Here is a 23,756-nt window from a genome sequence, read left to right on the forward strand (position 1 = left end):
CAACTTAATTATATAAAGTTTCTGTCTTTTGTATACTTAAACATGTCAAAACAAAACCATAAAACGAACACAAAACACAAAAATTCAAGTTTTTGGAATAAAAAATCTGAATTTTAACAGTGACAATAATTGTGACTGTCAAAATAGTAACTATTTGAGAATACTCAAGACAATAATAATCGATTGCCCAACACTTCCAAATTGCTCCTAACACTTCCAGATTGCGCCAGTACTTCCAAATCTGAGGTCGCCGACTTCCTTCAAGGAGAGAGAGAGAGAGAGAGAGTAGCAAACGATGAGATGAGAGAGAGAGCACAGAGAGAGAACAGAGTGAGATCGGACAGTAGATTGGCAGAAGAAAGGTAGGAGAAGACGGGGTGTGACTATTCAAATTAAAAGGTGGATCGGTCCTGTAGCAAATGAGCTTTTTCAAATATGGACTTTAAGATAATTATTTGAAGATATATATGGTAATTGGCAAAACTCTAAAGCTAGGTCCACTCTCGGATAATTGACTTTATGGGACAATGGCATTAGCCTCTTCTAGTGCATAGCCCAACCTAAGCCCACCAGTAGGTTGGGCCAACCTGACGCTCCTATTAAGAGGGCTAGCTTGGGCATACAATGTTTGGCACAACCTAACCCTAAAGGTCAGCCCATTTAGCCCATCCAAGACAAATCATTCACCAACCCCAAAGGCACAAGACACATGCCTACCCCAACAAACGACCCAAATGCACAAACCCACCAGTACCACCTCCCTAGTTCTGTCTTGGTTGAAAGTCACAAGGTCGCAAAGTCAAATAGAAAACAATTTACCAATGGTCTTTGCTAAGTCCAATCTCAAAGATTAAAAAGTGACTCCACTCCACCACTTTAATTTTTGTAACAATATAAATATGGTAGCATCCATAACAACCATACATCGACACACAACAAAAATTATTCAACATTTAACTAATCATTATATTAAGAAACCCATATATAATCATCTACATAACCCAATCGTATTTCTAAGCTTCTCTAGAAAAAGATACATTCAAAGCTTTAGACTCCCATCATAAGCAGATAGACACACTGGGGAAATTGATGACAGCGAATGAAGATCAGAAGACCTCGTTTTTATTTTTTAAGCCTTTAAATCACAGACTTCTTAAGCTTTTTTACAAACATCACCATCACACACCCATCCTTCTTTGGGGTCTTCTTCCTGCTTGACATCATTTTGTGTTCCTTTCTCTTCCTCCAAAGCACACTTTGGATGGAGATCAAAGTCACACTCCTTGCAATAGAATGACCACACCTCTCCCGGTTCATTGCACCCGTCACACACATAACTTCTGCGGCGAGCGCGCACAAGTTCGTGCTCCTCATGGAGTGCATGAGTCAACTTCTCAGGCCAACCCTTTGCCATCTCCTCAAATTTTGCTTCTATCTCTTTCAGTCGCTCTTCAGTGAAAGGATAAGCATCTGCCCCATGAATCGCGACGAGATCTCTTGCCTCTTTTGTGACTGTTTGACCACTAGGACCAATGGCTACAAGCATGGGGATCCCTTGGACCTTGAATAAGCGACTCAGGGATGCCTTTCTTGAGTCACCAAAGGGAAGAGCAAGCCATGGCATTCCAGAGAAAAACTCATCAAAAGAGGCTTGGTCCCTGTCACTAGAGATGAAAATAACTTCAAATGCATCATCCTTTGCCTTAATCTTGTGGTAGGCTTCAATAAGCTTTGGTAGAAAGGCACGGCATGGAGGGCACCAATGAGCTGAGAAATAAAGGAGGATGTTCTTCCCCACTAGATCTGACACAGGAATCTGAATTCACAAATAATACTTGTTATTAACTAATTTAACTCATCACCACACATGACATACAGACATTCAGACACTGAGGTTACATTACATGAAAGAACCGACTTTCCCACATCGCAGATAAGAATATCACATTTCAAACCAATAAAAAATAAGACAAAGACTACATAAAAGTTAACTATTATCTTACCTCATTTCCACCTTTTCCAATGACAAAGTTTCGATCCCCAGAAATCAAGAATGACTCCAAGGTTTGATTTTTCTCTTTCTCTTTTTCTATCTGAATGAGCTCTGCAAATTTCTCTGGGGTGAAGGGGTACGCCAGAATCCCATGCTCTTCAATGGCTTCAGAAACGTTGGTATGAAGAGTTTTACCATCTGCCCCAATAATAACCAAAGTGGGTAAGGTTGAGAGATCAAAATACCGAGCCAACTTCTCACAGCTTTTGTCCTTGAGAGGCAATGCAAACCAAGGCATGTTCTTAAAATCTTGCTTGAATGATTCTTCATCGTCATCAAGTGGTATCAACACAATCTCAAAGCTCTCTCCCTTTGCTTTTAGCTTCTCATAAACCTCAAGAAGTTTTGGAGTAAATTCTTTGGATGGACGGTATGTAGACAATGAGAAATAGAGACCCACTATCTTCCCTTCAAGTTCAGAGATCGGCACCTAAATTAATGCACACATTAAGAACAACATTAGATGGTAAATTTATAATATACGAGACTAGTAATTTAGTAGCATAAACAAGCAGTGGTATTGACTCTTACCTTCTTTCCATCATATGAAATTACAAAGTCACGTGAGCGGGAGACCAAGATCGTTTTCAAGGATTGTTCCCTTCTGGCTGCTTCTTCTTGGTCTTTTAGTTCTTTTATCTTTTCTAGTGTAAAAGGGTAGCCATCAGCTCCATACTCTTGAACAACCGCAACTCCATTGGTAGTCAAAACTTTCCCATCTTCACCAAGGATCACAAGGTGGGGTATCCCTCTCACCTTGAACAGTCCATCCACACGATCACGTGCCTCTGAATCAGAAAATGGAATTGCAAGCCATGGCATCTTGGAGAAGTACCCATTGAATGACTCATCATCTTCATCAGCTGAGATAAAGACGATCTCAAAATCACCATTTGGAGAGAGTTCATTGTAGGTCTCCACTAAAGCTGGGGTGAATCGTTGACACGGACCACACCATGATGCAGAAAAATACAACCCAAGTTTCTTCCCCTTCAAGCTTTCAACCTTAATCTGCAAATCCAGAATTTAACAAATGATTTCACTCTCAAATTAACCCCATAACTTTCACAGGCAATGTTATGACTTATGCGTTATGATAGATCCTAACCCCTCTACATCGTAATAATAAATCTGCTTTTCCCAAGTTCAGTGAACTTTACTAAGTAGTCTTTTTAAATAAGACACTATTCAAATTAAACATATATGCGAACAAAATACCATTCAAATTAATATAAGCGTGCCATATATAAAACCATTGAAGACATATACATACACAAATGCTGAATTTAGTTCATCCGAAATATAAATTTTGGCCTATCCAAATATAAAACCTTAGCAAACAGAGCAATTGAAGAAAGTAACGAGCTTTTCCTTTGCCTCTGAAGCCTAACATCTTTTTATTTTCTTGTTTCGAATACCTCTGCCACTATAATCATAGACCCAATTGCCAAACTAGTTCAAAAACAAATTCAACGACGCAAACTGACAATATTTCACTAATCTCACGAACTTTGCCAACACCCATATTTTCCCGATAAGAAATAGACAAGAACACCCGATCCAATCAGATAAAGAGCTGAAAATTTACCTGATCACCATTGTTGCGGACAAGAAAGTCCCTCTGGGAAGAAGAAAGAAGCGACTGAAAGTCGTGGGCTTCGTTATCTACACCACCCGACATTTTTTTTCTGTTGGTTTCTTTGTTCAACAAAATTGGTTGACTAGTTTAGAAGTTGTAGAGCTTGTGATTTGTGAAAGTGAGGAGTTTGGGTGAGAAGTGAGAACCCAGAGGGGGTATTTAAGGACTGGGAAGGAGTGAAATTTTGCTTGCACTGTTTTGTTTTCACGGGTTCGATTCGAGTCTAGAATTTTCTTAGTGAATAAGCAAATGATTTGAAAAGAGCATCTTTTTTGGTCAGTTCCGCGTAGTTGCTGCGTTGGATGCATCAGCATAGATGCGTCAGCAAGTCAATACTATAAAGTTTATTAATTGCAAGTATTTACGCAATATACTTGTAACGTTTGGTTGTATGCAACTTGTATCTCTTTTGAAACTGACAATTATCATAGTTATAACCTGTCAAAAAAAAAAAAAAAAAAGTCATTTTTATGGGGCTTTTTCATATTATTTGTCAAATATAAATACACAATTATAAAAAAGGTATAAGCTAAAGTTCAAATTTTAAAAATACTATTGAAAATTTGTAAGTGCTGATAAATTACAACCACGTACGCGTGTAATTATTCAACAGTTCTAATGGAGTGTAAAAAAAAAAAAAAAAATCAATGGGCATTCAAACATCTAGTAAAGAGCATCGGAACACGTTCTTGGAACAATAGTCAATTTTATTTTATACGTGGATCCAGTTGTTTTGATTATAAAAAATAAATTTATTTGTCATTAAAAAGTGTGTAATAAGTTTTTTTTATGATTAAATATAAAAATGATTTATGAATTTTATAGTAAATTTTAATTTGATCTATTAATTATAAAAAATATCAATTTGGTCTACAAAGTTTTCAAGTTGTACGGTTGTACTAAATCAGTACAAACGTTAATTTTCATCGAAAAATTTAACAAAAACTAATCATGTATATAGCAAGTGACTACATTTTCAGGGGCATTTCAATTTGTTAATCACATTTTTATGTGATCAATTCCGTTAATTTTCGAATTGAAGTTAACATTTGTACTGCTTTAATACAACTTAAAAAATTCGTAAACCAAATTGACGTTTTTTAACATTGGTGGACCAAAGTGACAAATTGGTACCATTTTTGTATTTAACCTTTTTTTTTAACATTATCTCTTTTCTTAATCTACTTTATAGCATTCTTGCTTTGGTTGATCAATATAAAAAAATAATATTAGTAGCAAGTTCCTTCCTAGTTATATAAAATGGATCGAATTCGGATCGGACCAACCTAAATTCAAATATAGATCTATTCATAATCAGATTAACATATTCGAATCATATTTGGATTAACGGATTCAACATGTCTTGATTAGTATCAGATTCAAATCGGATGTTATTCGAATTTATTTAGAGATCTAAATATGATTAAAACTTTATTAGTATTAAGTTGAATATCGGTCTTTTTTTGTCTATGTATGTATTCTTTTCTTTGAGAGAGAATTTCTTTGCCTGTTTCTTTTCATCCTTTTTTTTGTTCTTTTGTGCAGGGGCGTTGGGCTTTTCCTGTCCAGCAACTTGTATCGCCATTGATTCTTTATTTTTTGTTTTAGAAGACTCGCCTTTTATGATCTACGACCACCCTTCTCTTTTTCATGATCTTTGAGGGTAGCCGCTGTTTCCACAATGGCTAAGAGCTCCCCCAGTGTTTTAAGCATCAAGCCCACCAGCTTCGGGCGCAGCTTAAAGTTAAAGCCCGTCAAGTGCTTTTTTGTGAGTTAGCCAGGTGAAAGGCTTGCTTGACTATAAATAGATTAGTAATAAGGTCTTCTTAAGGAACTACTAAAACCGCTGTTCCAATTTTAATAGTTCCTTAAGACCTTACTACAGTTTTAGTAGTTCCTTAAGAAACTACTACTAAAACCGCTATTGCAGTTTGTTTTTGGGCTATAGCTTCCAGCGAACTACGTGCACAAGCTTTTTTACTACAAAAACGATTCCTTCCCAAAGAAAAAGTGGTCAAATAAGTACAATTACTTTAGTGTATTTTTAATGTGTTAAAAATCTAAAATTACTTTTACAAATAATTTTTATTCAAAATAAAAAAATATATATCACATATAATATTAAGTCGGATCAGATTAGTATCGAGATTAACTTGAATCGATATTTGATTTGTTAAGTTTATGAATTATCAAATTCAAATCTTAATCAAATTATCAAATTTATATCACAAATTGATATCCCGTTAATTATATCGGATTTATCCATATTAGGTCTATTCCTAGTTCCTTCCTTGCAAAGTTATAATTAATAATTTAATATTTTAGGGCCTCGTTTGTTTCACCGTGTTAGTTAGGATTGTGTTAAATAACATAGTAAACCCATGTTTGGTAAGGCTCGATAGTATTTTAAATGAGACTATTTAGCACCGCTCCTCCTAAAACACCGGATTGTGGGTTGGTAAATAGCGAAGGATGAAAACACCTCGCTATCTAAGAACCGGATTAACGCTAAAGGAACCTCGCTATCTAAGAACTTGTTCCTGCAACTCAGAAAGACCAAAACAGAGGCAATTGATTTGTTGATTAACTGGTTCCTGCAAATCAGAATACCAAAATTGGTTCCTGCAATTTGGGGCTTTTTGATTCGAGCACAATTGACCACGTGCATCTACACCAATGGAAAGAGCAGAAAGAGAGGAGAAAAGCCCATTGAAGATCGTCACCATCCGCCGTCGGAGTCGCCGGAGATCGGCAGAGGGAGGTCGTGGCTTTGGAGCTTCGATTGGGCAATTGTGGTGGTCCGATGAATGATCAAAAGCCACCTTTGGGTCCAGCTCGATGAGAGGAAGAAGCTGGTACCAACAGGGACTCACGACGTCGCTGGAAAAGAATGGTCGACAGCGGAGGTCCTCGATTTCTCTGATTTTGAAACGCCATCATCAGTAGACATAGGAGGAGAAGATGGCGCGGAGAGAAAGAGAGATTGAGAGAGAGAGAGAGACAGAAAGAAGAAAGAGATGATGGTTTTGGTTTTTCGTTTGAGTGAGATAAGGAGATGAAGGATGGCGTTGGGGAGAGACTAGAGATAAATAGAGATAAATGAGGGAGGGAGTGAAAGTGACGGCCTGGGAGGTTGGGAGTGAGTTTTTCTATTTGCTCTGCCTTCTTATTTGTTATCAATTACAATTTTTTATTTGAAATGGTAGTGTATTGGGAGTGAGACTTTTGTTATAAAAGCATATTTTTTTAATAAAATACATAGATTAATTTATATTTTTAGGCATAAAATTTATTTTGATAATTAATATATTTTATTTATTTATAAATTAATATAATTATAACTCAGTCCGACCATACACCAAACACAGGAGAGTGTTATTTAGCTTATCCAGCTTCATAGTCCGATACAACACCAAACACAGGATAACATTAGTCCAGCTTACTCCAGTCCAACACTATCCAGTATAATCCATAAAAATTGTCCAAACCAAACAGTCCAGTGTGTCAAACATAGCCTAGAAGTCTACAAGTGTGAATGTAGGAATAGTAATGAGTGCTTTCCGGCCCACTCGCAAGACCTCTATGTTCGTATGAACACTCACAAAGTTATCCAATACACATCATTTTTCAAAATGTTCACTCATCCATTCATAATGTTTGGAATATTCCATTTTTGTACGTTTTGGTAATTTTTTGTTGGTAATTTAGATTGGGATTTGGGAATGACAATGGTGGGTCACTCTAAATAAGACTTGTCTGGCATGACATAAAATAGAGAAGGAATAAGCAATCTATGGCCCCCCATAAAGATAAGGCAAAGTACTCCAAACTCCGAAGCAAGACCCACCCCTAAAACATTGACTTTATGCCACCAAAGGTCATCAAACCATACAACTCATGACCTTGATGGGTTTTAGCCTGATGTAGTGAACAATTGCCCAACTTAAGCCCATCAAAGGGTTGGGCTTAGCTTGACCCAAATAAGTGGGCTAACATGGGCCATAAATATTTGCTCCAGGATGGACCAACCCATCTCTCAGTTGAAAGTAAGGTCATAAGCCTTAAGCCCATCAGGCCTAAAAATCCCAAAATGCCTCTCGTTCTCCTCTCCAGTTTTCTCATTCTCATCAAAAAGGGCAAACAAGTAAACCTCCACTCCCACCCCTGGCCTCTTGGGCGTCCCAACTCTGTCCAACGCCCGTGTCACCACGTTCTGGTTATACACCAGGGCGTTGGCTGCACTCGCCGCTTCGCCGCCGCTTGTGGGCCACCCGGTCTCGGAAACCACCACCGGCACTCCGCCGAAGCCCTCTCTCTCCATCGCATTCACAAAAGCGTCGACACTGGCATCGAAGAGATTGGCATACACCAACCCGCCGTCTTGAACCGGGTTCGGAGCTCCGAAGAGAGCGTAGTCCAGAGAAATGTAGGGTTTGTTGTTCAAGAAGCTGAAGTAGGGATAGGAGTTGACCATGAACGGAGATTGGGTGTCCCGGAGGAACTGGAGGAGAGGAAGAAGAAGGAATTTGGCGGAGGGGTCGAAGGAGGCGGAGGAAGGAGGGTAGGAGGTGGAGAGCACGGAGGCGGCTTGCGGCGAGGAGAGCTTGATGGAGTTGGCGAGGCCGAGGGCTTGGAGGGCTTGGTGGAGGTTCAGAATGGCGGGAACCACGAAGGGTGTGTACGTAGAAGGGATCTTTGAGAAACACCTCGTTGCCTACGGCGATGTATCGGACTTGGTACGCCGGGACGTGGAAGAAGATGTTGGATTGGAGCCAGTTCAGGGCGGCGGGGCCGGCGGCGAGAGTGGGGAGGACTTCGTTGGGTACGCCGATCATGAGGCTGATTCCGGTGCCGGAGAAGGACCGGAGGGTGGTGGGGTCCGTGTTGAAGAGCCGCACACTCGATATGTTGTTGCTTTCGAGGATTTGGACGGCCGTGGAGGGTGGCGGGAGGTTGTTGGCTACGCGGCCGTAGCAGATTCCAACTGTGGCTGCAGCTGCACCAACAACTCGCACAATTATAATAACTTTAGTTGGTTATTTGATGCCATGCATGCATGCAACCTTTGTGTCAAAATTAAATGAAAAGTTTACCAAAATAACACCTTTTGAGTGTGAGAGGAGATGGAGCAGGAAGAGTGAGAATTTGGAGAGGATGAAGAGCTTATGATCAAATTGCTTTGGCATGTTTGCAGTTTGAATAATTGAGAACAATTAAGTTGATGCTGAGTACTTATTTGATGGATTGATTGAGTTTAAATTGGGATGATTGTACCGAAGAGCTAGTAGTTTTAGTTGTGTTTGGTCTGTTTTGGTGTGAACTGCATGACCCAAAAAAAAAAAAAAACCAATTTGGTGTGAAGTAGTTTGTGCATGCTTTAGTTTTGGGCTTTCCCTTTGAAGACCGTGTTTGGATAAATATAGCTTTTGACCAGCCAATGCCCACAGGATTGACCAGAGTCGCGCGAATTAAGTTCACACATTTGAGATGAATCTTTGACATTCAAACCATATTAAGGAGCTGTTAGAAGATAGAAGTGTTAGAAGTAAAGGGCATTCCTTTCCCACCATGCCTGCACTTGCTCATCCTATATACTACAGAATGTATATATGTTGGCACAAATTAACCAGTAAAAAAAATAATAAATTTTTTTGTAGTACATGCATAATGTACATACACTTTTGCATATGATTGCTCCATCTGATCATTAAAAAAAGTCCTAAAATCAAGCTCAGCCCACCTAGCAGAATCGTTCTTTAAAAAAGAAAAAGGAATAAAGATTGCAATCAAGGAGAGAGTGACCCCATATCCCCTGATATCCCCATTTTCCTAGTAATCGATACTTCTTTCTCTAATGTGTCCCATGTTTATAGAATTAATTGGATGTACATATTAAATCAATTTAAGTCATCCAATAACAGTTTTCAAAGATTTATATATATTCTCCCAGATCAAAACGTACCCACCAATAAACTGCAGATGAATATCTGCTCAATTAGTCAATTATAGTGTGTCTGTACCATATGTAGTGTACTTGATTGCAATGATGGGTCATCACGATCATTAATCCAATCATGCACTTATGATAGGGCCTAGCAAACAAATGCTGCTTTTTCAAGGGCCCCTTTTGAGAATTAATGTGCTGTCCAAACTCCAAAGGCTCCAAAATCTTGCTTTCTCTCCATACAAAGCAATCTCTAATACCTCCTTCCTTGTTCCGCAGTAAAGAGAACAAAGGAATATCTTTATCTGCCTCTTTATTAAAGAAAGTTCCTAGCTAGCTAGCTTCTTTGTTGAATTCATAAACCCAAGAAATATTTGAATCCCAATCTTATACATAACCCCATCACACAGACATTGTCCTTGCTTGATTCATGAGTAAACCAAAGTCTCCCTCCCTTTGTCTGCACTCAAAGAACAAGAGCTAGCTAGCTGCAGACTCTTATACTAATTAAACCCCAATCCCTTAATTTGTGATCTTATCTATCCCACTAAAATCCCAATCCTCAAGATCAGTCAATTAAGAAGATGACCTCTTTGCAACCACAACAACAGCAGCAACAGCCTGTTCTTGTTTACCCAAACAATGTCAACAAACAGCCACCATCCCACCATTCAAATGGGTCGTTCGGGACAGTTTTCATTGTTCTGGCCGTGATAATTGTGATATCAGCCATTGCTTGCTTTCTCGGAAGGCTTTGTAACAGGCGCTTCCACAAGGAGCACAACCACAACTCACCAAAACCCAACAAGCACTCGTCCAAGCACAACAGCTTTCGCCCCAAAGAAGCTGCAGCCTCAGGGGACGTGGAGTTTGGGAACCCCAACTTCCGCCCCAAAGATGGAGATGTCGAATTCGGGTTCGATAAGAGAATCCCAAGTGGCATTAATGGCAATCTTGGCAATGGCATCAGATCAGAGAGCAGAGGATACCATCACAAACCGTATGATCATCATGTAAATGGTGGTCACGTGATGAAAGGGGAAGTGAAGCCTGGTCATCATGATCATGCTGGAACTGGTGAATTCAGAGCCCGTGGATGAATGATGATCAGGAATTCAGGAGCTTAATTTCTCCTTCAGTAATTAACTTGTAGCAGCTGGCTGTACCAAAATCCTCTTGTTTTCATTGTTATCCTCTTGTCTTTTTAATTTCCAACTGCAACATCAAGCATTACATAATATTACAAGGTATTGTGGCATGTATCAACTTATTATGGCATTGCATATATGATATTCAAATCCCCTAAGAAAAACGAAACCCCTCGTCATAAATTTAACCTTTAACATATATTCGCGGATTCGGATTCAACATTTGCCTATAAATTAATTTGGCAAGTATACTTACGAAAGAAAACGAAGAGATCTTCCTAAATAATGCTAAATGTGCAACATTTTTTATACCATATTGGTACTACCTCTCTATAAGGTATGATGTAGTGTAAAACATGTAATATGAATAATTATATCCCTAGTCGAATTCAGATTGTAAAAACAGAGAATGCAAGCCTTCATCAGTAAGGTTTTTTTTTTTTTTTTCCTTAAAGTATCAGCTATGCAGCTGGGTATTGGTAGGCTATCATCAGCCGTCCGATTGAAATAATGATTGTCCCAAAATGCAGTGGGTTGTTTGGTCCGTCGTCATTTATTTGGCGTGTTTGTGTAGCTGGGTTGGGCCTCAGGCCCATGACGTCCCCAATATCTATACACAACTGCCTTTCAACAGATGTACTGTTTTTTGACCCAAAAAAAAAAAAAAACAGATGTTTGGGAATGATCAGAGAACTGTAACTGCTGGAGGAAGCCATACGGATTAACCGTAATATTCCTTGCCCCCCACACCACAGTTTTATCCACCAGCTACAGGAGATAATAACGCACAAGTAGCAAAGTTTATAATGCACAACTTAAGAACATTATGAAATATTAAGAATATTATGCATATTGTTGATGCAAATTTCCGTAAGAGAGATGTAACAATTTAGAAGGGATGATCTGGCTGATCTGAAGCTTTGCTGGATGATGAAGTGGAGGTTGAACCGAGATCTTCCTGCACGAACATAAGATCAAAAGAGATGGACCGGTGTAGTACCAGCCAAATACGCTCCGATGATGAGGTCAGTGATGTGTATTTGGAGGTGTTTGTGTAAGAACAAGGAAGAACATGTGATGAACTTGGGAGAATGAGGAAGAACAAGGTAAGATCTCCTGGGTTTATTCTCAGCAAGTAGGAGATATTCTGATAGGCTTTTTGGTGAGTGAAGTTGTGTATTAGATCCCCCTTTTTGTGCACATAAGGCAGCTTATATAGGCAAAGAAAATGGTGAGGGGTAAGTTACCTGCATGAGGGTGAATGGTTGAGAAGAGGCCACGCGTTCGGTCATGAATAGTGGCATGCACAGCTACTCACCATCTTTACATTCAATGCTGCATTAAATGCAAGGATGGAAGATAAACTGGGATGCCCCAATAGTCATGACTGTGAGCTAGGAAGTCTCATATGTCAGAGAGTCCTGTCAGGTGTACTTAAGTATAGCGGTTCGTCCCAACGTGATCTTCTTTAGAATGGCGGTGGGAAGCCGAGCCGAGCCGATCCGAACACATGTTCTCATGTGTAGACAAGAAACCCATGTGTGATCGGATCGGACATGGACAAGCCGGTCGAGCCAATCCGGTAGGTAGTGATCTCTTCAAGTCGTAGTTGGCTGTGACTAGAATTTGAGAGGATGATCACCAAAGGCCGAGTCGAGCCGGGTGTCCACTTCATGATGGATTTCTCCAAGTGTAGAGCAAGTGTTGATATGTTCGGATCGACAGGAGGCAGTTCCTAGGCCGAGCCGAACCAAATGGTCGAAATGATTCGGTGATCACAAGATTGTCAAAGCAAGTCTGATCATGACCGGTCATTGGGCTGGTCCGGGCCGAGCCGAACCAATGGTCGAGATGATCCAGTGGTGACAAGATTGTCAAAGCGAGTCCAATCATGACTGGTCATTGAGCCGGACCGGGCCGAGCCGAACCAATGGTCGAGATGATCCAGTGGTGACAAGATTGTCAAAGTGAGTCCAATCATGACTGGTCATTGAGCCGGACCGGGCCGAGCCGAACCAATGGTCGAGATGATCCAGTGGTGACAAGATTGTGAAAGCGAGTCCAATCATGACTGGTCATTGAGCCGGACCGGGCCGAGCCGAACCAATGGTCGAGATGATTCGGTGATGACAAGATTGTCAAAGCAAGTCTGATCATGACCGGTCATTGGGCCGGTCCGGGCCGAGCCGAACCAATGGTCGAGATGATCCGAGCTGAAGATTTTGGAAGTGATGTTCCAGGTTCTAATAGAATGTTTAATGGTTGAGATGTGACTGGAGAAAGATGATCTCCAAATCCGAGCCGAACTGATGGTATCCGAAAAAGATGATCTCTCGAATTTCTGGTGGATCCCAATGTTAGTTCGGATCGGACACGGGTGACTCGGAGGTAAGAGCCGATCTCATATGTACATGTCATTGGCATTGCTAAGCTGTGATGATGACATAGATGGCTGGGTCTGATCAAGTTGACCATTGAAAAGTCAGAGAAAAAATGGGACCTGGTGTGCCACGTGTTGGTTTGTGATTGGCCATTGAATCCATGTGGATTTATCCACAAACACATATTAAGAATATTATGCAAAGTTAAAGTACATACATTCTAATGGCCAAAAAAAAAAAGTACATACATGCTAAAATATATATATATATATATATATAACATTATGATTCGCTATTGCCATTGCATTTATCTTTGGTAACATCTATTGCATTGAAATTGAAAACCATTGTTGGCCAAAAAAGAAGAAAAAGAAAAAAAGAAATTGAAAACCATTACCCTGTAATCTAAGATTAAACACTTCACCACTTTGACTATATACATGAGGGTGACTAAAATCTATAAATCATGTAGGACTTGGATTTTGATCCAAAAGAAGAAGTAACACTAAGAGAGGGCGAAGAATTTTTGTATCTAGTAGTTATATCTCACAACTCACAAGTCACAACATGCAAATAAATTTTGTTTTTTTTTTTTTCAAATATTTTATTATATAAAAATAAACTTTATATACCATGCGGTCACATACACTGATACACTAATATTTTTTTCTAAGTAACATTAAAAATCTTTTTTTTTGACCAATTAACATTAAAAATCTTTGGCAAGCCTACTATGCTTAATGTCACGGGCTCACTTTTTACGCAGCGGAATTTGCCCATACAGCGCCAAGATCCTCTGAATCAAGGCCAACCATTCCTTCTCGTATGCTTCTTTCAAGATTTAGACTCATTTGTTGCCTTCTTAAGGTTTACCAACAATAATTACTCATCTCAAGTCTCGTTCGTAGCGACTATACGATTGCTTCCTTGTGTCAAGGTTCTTAGCCAAGACACTCGCCCGATCGATAGGTTCTTATGACGTCGACATTCTATTCTCTCATGTTCGGTCTTGCTTTGTTTCCACATCTCAACCGTCATGGCACTAAGGGCTAGCTCGCGCCCATAGTCTTTTCCTCAAGTTGAACATGCAGGCAAGCATGCCACCTGAGCGAGCAACTCTTCTCCAATACCCCACATTAGTTTTCTCTCATTGGCACGAGGTTGCCTCATCCCGTGCTTGCTAGCATCATATATTGTGCATGGCTGAACCCAAGCCGATGCCCTCGTTGAGTACTACATGGCCAATGTGCACCATGGAGTCTCCGAAAGTTTACAAGTAGTTGCGTGTTGTACATACGGCGCAGTATAAAGGAATTCCTCTTGTAGCCTTGTGTGCACATGCCCAGCGCAATACAAGCACTTCCGCTCACTTGTACTGTCCATGGGACCTCTTGTCCTGCGAAGACACATTACCACCCTCCGAAAGTCATGTGACTGCCCCTAGGTCCCCAAAGATTCTTAGAGTAGCTCGCTTAACGCTCCATAGGTGTGGGCGTCAGGGGTGGTGAAGAGCCTAACACCATGCCCCCCTAAAGAGCATTTCATGCCTTTTTTCACAAAGCAGGATAAAATATCAACTTGCACGATGAGTCATAATTGGCAATAATTAATTCATCCAAACTTCGAATGACGAACCGTCAGTTGCGTTGGACTTGTTTCGACCTCCTGAATTTACCGATATTTTTAGATTTTTCAAATTCCAACCAGAAGACCCCAAAATAGCCAAATTACAATATTACCTTTTTACGCACGCAATCCGATCACTCTTCGCCAAACAAATATTATTCTCTTGACATTTGACCCTCCATACTTCATGTTAATGTCACGAAAGCACAACTCTAAGTGCGACACTTGGGTCTTGAGTCTCTTGACCAACACTGAGAAGGAGAGTGGTGAACCGGCGCGCATTCTTTTGCCCCAAGAAATGTATGTGGGTGAATCGTATTCAGTTATGGGTAGCTTTCAATTTCATTGTAGGTTTTGAACCATTCGATGCTCGTTTGTACTCTGATTTTGGTAGTCAGTCAAAACTGACTCTGCCACGGCCCACCTTCTCTCTCTCTCTCTCTCTCTCCCTATCTGTGCTGGTATCAGACAGATTCCCACTGCAACAGATTTGCCACTGCTTGGAACGATACACTCCCAGAGACCCAATTCAAAAGGAGAAAGAATTGGTTGGCCTTGTCGTGTACCATGTGCTTTAATTATTAGACTCTGTTATATAAACCACCATTGTAACCCAGTACTGTCAGACTCATACTAATTAATTAGTACTCACTGCTCAAAGCAAAGTGTCACAGAAGGAGGAGACAGAGTCACAAATCACAATGGGAGGTTTGGAAATGGAGGGAGTAGTGGAGTGGCTTAGACCCCTTGTTAAGGCCAAGCAATGGGACTACTGCGTTGTGTGGAAACTTGGTGATGACCCCTCCAGGTACTAACTCTATATGACCAAACTATTAAAACCCACATCAAAATTTTCCGTCTCTTTGCAAATTTGAGCCTATTCAACTTGTATGCGTTTGATAAATTTGTATAGGTATATTGAATGGATGGGTTGCTGTTGTGGCGGTGGTTATGACTGTGTTAATGTCAAAGAGGAAAAAGGAGAAGAGCACCACTGGGTTCCACTTTGCAGAGATGGCTTCCTTGAGCATCCTATTAGGACAAAGGCTTGTGAGGCTCTTGCCCAGCTTCCTTCTTCCATGCCCCTCTACTCTGGGTACACCATCTCTCTCACTCTCTCTCTCTCTCTCTCTCTCCCTCCTCATATTTTGTGTGTTTGGGTTGTGGCATATTTATCAAACCAAGAAACTTTTTGCTTCAGGATTCATACGGAGGTGGTCATTTCATCGCAACCCAGGTGGCTCAGCCATGTCAATGCCTCGGATTCAAATCCTTCACAGTCCCATGTGGGTAACTCGCACTCACTTTCTCACTATGTTCTTTTCTGATGACTTTTTCTCAGTAACCAAACAAACAGTAGTCTTTTAATATGGGCTTGAAGTTGGTCACAGTCAAGTAGTCAACAAATCATTGTAGTGATTCAAAAAGAACAGTGGTGGTGGTATACCTTTAAAATGAGACCACCCAAATAGTTACATTGTTTTCACTGCTTGAGCTTTATTATGAAAGTTAGAATCACATACGGAGAAGAACCAAATCTCCTGGCTATATAACGCCCAATTCTTTCTCAAGGTTCCTCTACAAATTTTTTATTATATATGGGTCATATAGAACACCTAGGAGTAGACATTCTACTTAGAACAATGTTATTTTGGCAGGACTCAACTGGAACCCGAGTATTGATCCCGGTGCTAGGTGGTCTGATTGAGCTCTTTGCCACAAAAAATGTAAGGTTTTTATGCATCATTTTAATTTCTACAGTATCAGCAGACAGCAGTATACATTTTCTTATCCCACTCAAATAACAAACAATTCACTTTTCAGATTCCTGAAAATCAAAAGATGTTACAGTTGTTTATGGATCCATTTAATGTCACTTTAAAACAAGAAGCCAATGTGAGCCTCAATGCCAGTGCAAGCCTTAATGAACTCCATATTGATCCATTGCCAAAAGAGTACACACAGAACTGGCTACCTTCTATGAATTTGGCAAACTTCATTCCTAAGCCGCCACAGGTTTTCCACTCAGTAACCCAATCTACCTCCTGTCCTAGCCTTGAAAGATCATCCAGTGGTTCAAATCCTTCAAGTGAACATCAATCATTTGATTTAAATTCTGATTTGCCTCAACATGTGTCTTTGAACTGTTTTGAGAAAACTTCTTGCGCTAAAAAGCCAAAGTGCAGCGACAACTTGTTCAAGCAACAGGCAGGCTTGGTTTCTGGCAGTGACAGTGTAGTAGAGAAAGATAATGCAAAGGTTATCAGGAGGACAGAAAGGCAACATTTCCAATCCAAGAATCTCGTCACTGAGAGGAACAGGAGGAATAGGATTAAAGATGGGCTCCTTGCTCTACGTGCTCTAGTCCCAAAGATAACCAAGGTTAAGACCAAGTTGTCTATCAAACACCCCAGGGGAAAATTTATTTTTTCTTTGTTCTTGTTTATTTTAATCTTACCATGTCTTTATTGAATTCTTGTAGATGGATAGAGCTGCCATCCTAGGAGATGCTATTGACTATATACAAGAGTTGCAGGAGAAGGTGAAAGAACTTCAAGACGAGCTCAAGGAAGGTGAAGAGGACTTCACTAAGAACAAAGTAGATGTAAAGATTTTGGCCTCAGACAGGAGAAAAGAAGGTAGCATTTGCTTGATTTCTACAGAGCACAAACAGGGTTCCTCTCGTTTTGTCCAAAAAAGTCCAACAGAGGTATGAGTAGTTATCAATTTATTAATACATCTACTTGAGCAGTCAATCTTGTTCCAACTTACACATTCAGTGTGCTGATTACGAAGTGAAAATTGCCATGACCTTAGTGCCTTACTATACATAATACTATATGTAATTGTTCGGTTCATGTATGTGCTACCTCAGGTGCATGTGGAAGTGAACCAGATTGGCAAAAGAGATTGTTTGATTAAGTTGTTCTGTGAGCAGAACCGAGGTGGGTTTGCAAGGTTGATGGAGAATATGGATTCTTTAGGACTTCAAGTAGTTGATGCCAATGTTACCACCTTTAACAGAAATGTCCTGAACATCCTCAAGGTTGAGGTAGGATTCTGAGAAAGAAATTTCTTCTTATATTTGGACCTTCCATAGGAAATCATGTCAATAGGCAAGTAAGAACAATTTCTTTGATCAGTTTTCTAACATATACTTTCACTTTGTCCACAGGCAAACACTGCTATCCAGGCCAAGAAATTGAGAGACGTGTTAATCCAACTAACGGGGGAAACAAAATCAGACATTTCATAAAGGAATAAGCTGATTGATTATCATTGATTCAAGAAACTGAAGGTTTCAACTGAGGAAATCTAGGTACTCCTTTAGCCAAGTCCTTTGCATGATCTGCTCAACCAGCTGAAAAATTAATGATGTAAAAAGTATGGAAGTTCTGAAAGACATAGTTGATATATATTGTTGTTTTACTACTCTTCTCGTATACAAGGAAACTACTGTTTTATATTCTAAGAATAGTTTGATTCTTTCATCCAGAAAACTACCACCATATCCAAGCTCATGTTTCTCTACTAAAATAGATTAATGGGTGTTAGATGAAGTAGAAGTCTTATAAGTTTTAAATTTGTCTTTTACATTCATTACATCAAATATTCTGCTATGACTTGGTCAAAATACAATTGTATGGCAAATCATTCCTTGTTATATGCCTGAGCTGCCAGTTTGCGATGACATTACATCCATGCTAAATCCATATAACTGATATATGGCCAAACCACAAACAGTTAATTCAAAAATAAACATGCAAACAAAACTGAAATCTTCTTATTGCTCTACTATCAATAGGAATTGTTTATTTTAATGACTAAAAAATACCTCTAGTTAACTTTACAAGCTTTCCCACTGCTATTGCTTTGAGGGAACTATAAAATAGTCACTTTCATCACGAAAAATGAAAAAGAAAAAAGAATCAGCAACTTAATTTACACACTATTAGATTAGATCAAGTCAAACAAAGGAAATCCATGCAACTATAATCTTTTTTTTTTTTCTTGTCTTTTCATTACTAGTGCAGTCTCCTCTCTCTCTCTCTCTCTCTCTCTCTCTCTCTGGTGCACCATGGGTTAATTAACAATGTGAAGATGAGTATGTGGACATTTAGAAATTAGTTCACCATTCTTTAGAAATCAGAACCGTCTGTTTTGGCTACCGTTAAATCTCTGCTCACCACCACGTGTGTTAAAGGCTCGAGTTTCTGATTCTCCGCTTGAACCATCTAGGCGAGTCCATGTACTTTGGGGTCCAGATACGTCTCTGGAACTGGATTCTGAACTGGACATGTCATGCTCCGAGCTGCTTCCGCTGCTTAATGCCATCCTCTTGAATCTCATAATGTCTTCATTGTACTGGCCAGAGTCATAGGCAGTGCTTTGCCCAACTTTCACCCCATTGGAGAGATCAGATTCACAGTCCAATGCTCTTACCACCTGAAATATAAATCATTAAATAAAATAAGTCTGTGATCTTTCAGAGGAAAAATGGTTCAAGCTAGTTTACAGGCAATTTAAAGTTTAGTTTAGTTTTAAAGTAAAGGGTCATAAATGTATGCAGAGAAAAGCCTCTTGTTTTGTTTCTGTTTGGTTTTCTCCGTTTCAAGTAAGAAACTCAAAGTTATTCTGGTTAAAGCAGTAGTAAAGCCTGAAACAAAGGCAAATGAACTTGTACTGGTGCTGTTTATTAGCATCACCTGCGCCATTCGTGGTCGTTTTGCTGCAGAATGACGTACACATGCAGCAGCTGCCTCAACCATTCTGAACATTTCACCCTCCACATAATGCTTCTCAAGCCGAGGATCTACTAATTGACTCAAGTCACCTGTTTCAAGGGCTTGAATGAGGAGCGGACGAGCCTGCCACATTTTAGACAACACATTATTGATAGTGAACAAAGTGGATCGTTAAAGAGCACTGACAGGCTGCATTCTAACTGATGTTTGCAAAGGAAAAGATGACCCTACCCATTCAACCAAACTCTCATCCCCCAAAGGCTGAGTTGGGTCAACAGGTTTACGCCCAGTTACAAGCTCTAGAAGCACAACTCCAAAGGAGAATACATCTGATCTATCCGTCAATTTTCCACTGTTTGCATACTCAGGTGCCATGTACCTGAACCCAAATGTTCCATATAGGACTTACTTTCCTTATAATCAAACCTTATGCGTGGTTTTAATGAGTACAACATTTCTCAAGAAGTTCACAAGCTCTTCCTTACCCAAATGTTCCCATGACTCGAGTGGATACGTGAGTATTATTATCGTTTGTAAGCTTGGCAAGTCCAAAGTCTGCAACCTGTGCTTGAACAAATTCTAGAATCAGAAACTACATCTTTGAGTAGCATCCGAAGAAATAAGCTAAACAAAAGAAGTGGTGATAGACATGCCTGTGCCTCAAAGGCATCATCCAACAGAATGTTTGCTGATTTAATATCTCTGTGAATGATTTTTGGATGGCCTAGAAACACAGATCATACAACAAGAATAGAAAGAATGAGATTATAATTATGCAATTCTAATTAACAGTAGCATAACTGCAGTAATGATGAGAATATTGCAGCAGAGAGGTACATACAGTCTTCATGTAGATATGCCAAACCCTTTGCAGACCCTAATGCAATCTTAAGTCTTTTGGTCCATTCCAACACCGGCATTGCAGCACCTGAAAGCAGCTAGCACATACGAATATTTTGAAGTAGCATATATAACATGAGAACATATAAATCAATCAATCAATCACTTACCATGCAAATGGTGCTCAAGAGTTTTATTTGGAACAAATTCATAGATGAGCAATCTTTGTTGCACAGAGATGCAATAGCCCACCAAAGAGACCAAATGGCGATGATGTACGCGACTAATAATTTCAACTTCGGCCCTGAACTCCCTCTCTCCCTGCCCACTACCAGCCTTAAGCTGCTTGACTGCCACGGCTTTGCCTTCTGGTAGCCAACCCTCGTAGACACATCCAAAACCACCCTCCCCAAGAACATTTTGGCGAGAGAATCCATTGGTTATCTCCATCAACTCTTCATAGCTGAAATGGACCTTGGTAGCAGCAATGAGACCCGAGTCTCCTCCTCCTGCCGAAGCGTATGCATTCCCTCTCTCTCTCTGACTCCCATAGCTGTTTTCAAAGCTAGAAATTGGTGGGGGGTGCCCATTTGTAAAGTAGCTTTCTGCTGGACCAGAAGTGCCGGAACTAGGTTGCTGCCCATGATAATATCCATCTACATCCACCATAACACAACATTTGTATTATTGTTGTTGTGGTCGAACAAGTGACATTTTTATAGAGTAGCCGAGTAGGGATGTTTGTTTACCTAATAAGTTCGCGCCGTGGGGCGGGGGCATGTAATTTGGGGGATAGACCGGTGAGTGCTTTTTTTTCTTCCTTATGAGGAGAAAAATGAAGGCTACCAAGGCGATGATGAAAACTCCAGCTACCGTCAACCCAACAATAGTCCCGGTTTGCGTTCCCGGCACACTTGATTTTGAGGGAGGAGGGGCCACGCTATTGGAGGAAGACCGAGGAGGAGCGCGAGAAGCACCACTACTTGAACCCGTTGGAGGGCTAAGCACGTTTGCAGGATCAGTCTCAGTCGGGTTCGGGTTCGTTTTGGCCACCGGTGTGCCAGGAGTGGCTGGTGGAGTCGTTGATGGTGAAACAGGGGATGGTGGGGATTGAAAGGCAGAGCCTCCTGAGGATCCTGAAGAATTCTTATGACTAGAAGAAGGTGGCGGTGAGTGAGGAGGAGAAGGAGGAGAAAAAGACGAAGAAGGTGGTGGCGAATGAGGAGGAGAAGCAGGTGGTGATGACTTTGATGCTGATGATGGCGGCGGTGACGATGGCAGTGGCGACGGCGGCGGTGATGGTGGTGGTGGTGAAGCTTTGGGAGCGGGTGAGGATTTAGGAGGCGGCGACTGTTTAGGAGGTGGTGAGGATGATGGCGGAGGAGACTCGGATTTTGGAGCCGGCGCAGAACCACCACCACTCGGCGGCGGCGACGAAGGTGGTGAAGGCGGGGAAGAGTTTGAATTAGACTCTGATGGTGGTGATTGTGATTGACTTGTGTTCTGATCAAAATTAGGGGATGAAGAACCAGAACCACCACCATGGTCACTCGGCGGCGGCGAGTTTGAGTTTGAGTCAGGAGGAGGAGAGTCGCTTGATTCTGACATTCTCCTTCCCTTTATTCTTAGTTTTACCTCCTTCAATCTCTCAATCTTTCCTTCTTTTTATTTATTCAATACAATACTGAAAATTATACAAGAAGAAGAAGAAGAAGAAGAAGAAGAAGAAGAAGAAGAAGAAGAAGAAGAAGAAGAAGAAGAAGAAGAAGAAGAAGAAGAAGAAGAAGAAGAAGAAGAAGAAGAAGAAGAAGAGGAAAAATCAAAGTACGTATGAAACCTTAACAAAAAAGCTTCATACTATACCAAAAAATATATGAGAACATTGCCAATTAAGAACCTTTACATGAATTTGGCAAAAATAAAAAAGAACCTTTACATGCAATGCAATGCAATATTGCAATATGCTAGCTAGCTAATTAAGTTGGATAGATTTGCATGAACAATGAGGGGTTATTGGGTGTGCCTCTGTCTATGAGACACTCCACGAACTTGCAAAAGAAATTCAAGCTTTAGAGGAAGAGAGACGGAGGAGGAGAAGAAAGGGTGGTTGTGTGAGAACTGAAAACCATTCAAGACCAACACACCACCGCCAGGACACCCAACAACAAAATTAAAAATTAAAAAATAACTAAATCGGAAAATTAAACAATCTCCGACAAATTCTCCCTTTGTTTTTCTTTTCTCATACTTTTTTTTTGGTCAATAAAATTGTTTTCTTACTGTGTCAATTGTCGTTTGATCTCTCTAATTTGGCTGTATGCAACGATTTTTTTCGGTTAGTTAAAATCCCAACTCTTATTCAAGGTACTGCTCCTCCTTCAATTTCGGGTTACCGCGCAAACGAAACCGGATGGCAAGCGATGATTGTGTTACCCATCGGGTCGAGAAAGATCCGAATCGGCGTCATTGCTTCAGTAATCACTAATCAATCACTAATTAATCACCATTCTAGCACACGCTAATCTCGCCACGCCTTCCAGGACCCACCGTCCAGGTGGGCCCAAAATGATGTGCTGGCAGTAGCTTTTAATTCTTTATGACTTAGATTTTTACATACCCATTTCCTAAATTTCTATATTTGTACAATTGTACATACAACTATACAAGCAGAAATCTATAATTCAATTCATGGAAAAACAATGAACTAAGGGGTGTATTCAATCAAGACTTTTAAAGACTTTTGTTAAATTAAAAAATCAGGAGGTATTCAATCAAAATTTTTATATATTTTTAAAAAGTCTATGAAAGTCATGGAGTACTCAATTAAAACTTTTTAAAAGTCTATGAAAGTCATACGGTACTCAAAATGTTAATGACTTTCACAGATTTCTCAAATCCATAGACTTTGAAAGACTTTTGGCATTAAAGTGTACATACCAAATATTCTTATTTCTTTTCCATTCCCCCTCAAGATTTTGAAAGACTTTTGAGAAAATGCTTTCCCTTTTCTCTCTCTGCCTCCTTTAGCATTGCATGTGCGTGTATATCCCTTCCAACATTGATACACATATTTCTTATATTGTCCCATCACTATGCCATTACATATAAATAGACAACATTCAATTCATCACTAATTTTTGCTTGCGACCAAAGCAAAACTATCAGCCCGTGAAAAAAATGAGAAAAGCTACACAACTTTTTCTTGTCAACTACCGCAAGATAAAGGTGCAATTTGGGATGAGCCGACTCGAACATATTCAAACTCAACTCGAATAATATTGTATCAAAATATTTTTTGGTAAATAAAAAGCAACCAAACTATTTGTTTGAACTCGGACCTAAAGTCCACTCGATCAATTTTTGTTTTGGACTAGATTGAA

General features: G+C 40.0%; 4 protein-coding genes and 1 pseudogene across 4 annotated transcripts; 2 read left to right on the plus strand and 3 right to left on the minus strand.

The window, feature by feature from the left end:
- Window positions 1–848: 848 nt before the first annotated feature.
- On the minus strand, window positions 849–3,892 carry LOC147294969 (DC1 domain-containing protein). The gene is made up of 4 exons (XM_086233925.1): window positions 3,642–3,892; window positions 2,585–3,064; window positions 2,004–2,483; window positions 849–1,816 (listed from the first exon to the last, which is right to left on the minus strand). The coding sequence occupies exons 1-4, from the start codon at window positions 3,732–3,734 to the stop codon at window positions 1,154–1,156; spliced, it is 1,716 nt and encodes a 571-aa protein (XP_086090051.1). The 5' UTR covers window positions 3,735–3,892; the 3' UTR covers window positions 849–1,153.
- A 3,836-nt stretch (window positions 3,893–7,728) lies between these two features.
- On the minus strand, window positions 7,729–8,878 carry LOC147294970 (glucan endo-1,3-beta-glucosidase-like; annotated as a pseudogene).
- Window positions 8,879–10,082: 1,204 nt separating this feature from the next.
- On the plus strand, window positions 10,083–10,852 carry LOC147294971 (uncharacterized). Its single transcript, XM_086234181.1, has one exon. The coding sequence runs from the start codon at window positions 10,221–10,223 to the stop codon at window positions 10,734–10,736; it is 516 nt and encodes a 171-aa protein (XP_086090307.1). The 5' UTR covers window positions 10,083–10,220; the 3' UTR covers window positions 10,737–10,852.
- A 4,640-nt stretch (window positions 10,853–15,492) lies between these two features.
- LOC147294972 (basic helix-loop-helix (bHLH) DNA-binding superfamily protein) lies at window positions 15,493–18,060 on the plus strand. The gene is given in 9 exon segments (XM_086234264.1): window positions 15,493–15,599; window positions 15,705–15,887; window positions 15,993–16,077; window positions 16,450–16,518; window positions 16,616–17,173; window positions 17,274–17,501; window positions 17,667–17,843; window positions 17,967–18,029; window positions 18,031–18,060. Coding segments are annotated over 9 exon segments (1,500 nt in total).
- Window positions 18,061–18,937: 877 nt separating this feature from the next.
- On the minus strand, window positions 18,938–21,984 carry LOC147294973 (proline-rich receptor-like protein kinase PERK12). Its single transcript, XM_086231228.1, has 8 exons — window positions 21,126–21,984; window positions 20,547–21,032; window positions 20,378–20,464; window positions 20,190–20,260; window positions 20,022–20,098; window positions 19,768–19,915; window positions 19,498–19,659; window positions 18,938–19,237 (listed from the first exon to the last, which is right to left on the minus strand). The coding sequence occupies exons 1-8, from the start codon at window positions 21,982–21,984 to the stop codon at window positions 18,938–18,940; spliced, it is 2,190 nt and encodes a 729-aa protein (XP_086087354.1).
- Between the last annotated feature and the right edge of the window lie 1,772 nt (window positions 21,985–23,756).

Source organism: Dryas octopetala, chromosome 2, assembly GCF_963921425.1.
Source record: "Dryas octopetala chromosome 2, drDryOcto1.1, whole genome shotgun sequence".
In the NCBI taxonomy this organism is placed as follows: domain Eukaryota; kingdom Viridiplantae; phylum Streptophyta; class Magnoliopsida; order Rosales; family Rosaceae; genus Dryas; species Dryas octopetala.

What these genes read in the sequence shown, in the direction of transcription:
- LOC147294969 (XM_086233925.1), bottom strand. Translation starts at nt 3,734, where the DNA reads ATGTCGGGTGGTGTAGATAACGAAGCCCACGACTTTCAGTCGCTTCTT. An exon ending in TCCGCAACAATGGTGATCAG is followed by an intron (nt 3,065 to 3,641) that starts GTAAATTTTCAG and finishes CTGGATTTGCAG; the next exon opens with ATTAAGGTTGAAAGCTTGAA. An exon ending in TTGGAAAAGGTGGAAATGAG is followed by an intron (nt 1,817 to 2,003) that starts GTAAGATAATAG and finishes TTGTGAATTCAG; the next exon opens with ATTCCTGTGTCAGATCTAGT.
- LOC147294971 (XM_086234181.1), top strand. Translation starts at nt 10,221, where the DNA reads ATGACCTCTTTGCAACCACAACAACAGCAGCAACAGCCTGTTCTTGTT.
- LOC147294973 (XM_086231228.1), bottom strand. Translation starts at nt 21,984, where the DNA reads ATGTCAGAATCAAGCGACTCTCCTCCTCCTGACTCAAACTCAAACTCG. An exon ending in GGCATATCTACATGAAGACT is followed by an intron (nt 20,261 to 20,377) that starts GTATGTACCTCT and finishes CTGTGTTTCTAG; the next exon opens with GCCATCCAAAAATCATTCAC. An exon ending in AACGACCACGAATGGCGCAG is followed by an intron (nt 19,238 to 19,497) that starts GTGATGCTAATA and finishes TTTATATTTCAG; the next exon opens with GTGGTAAGAGCATTGGACTG.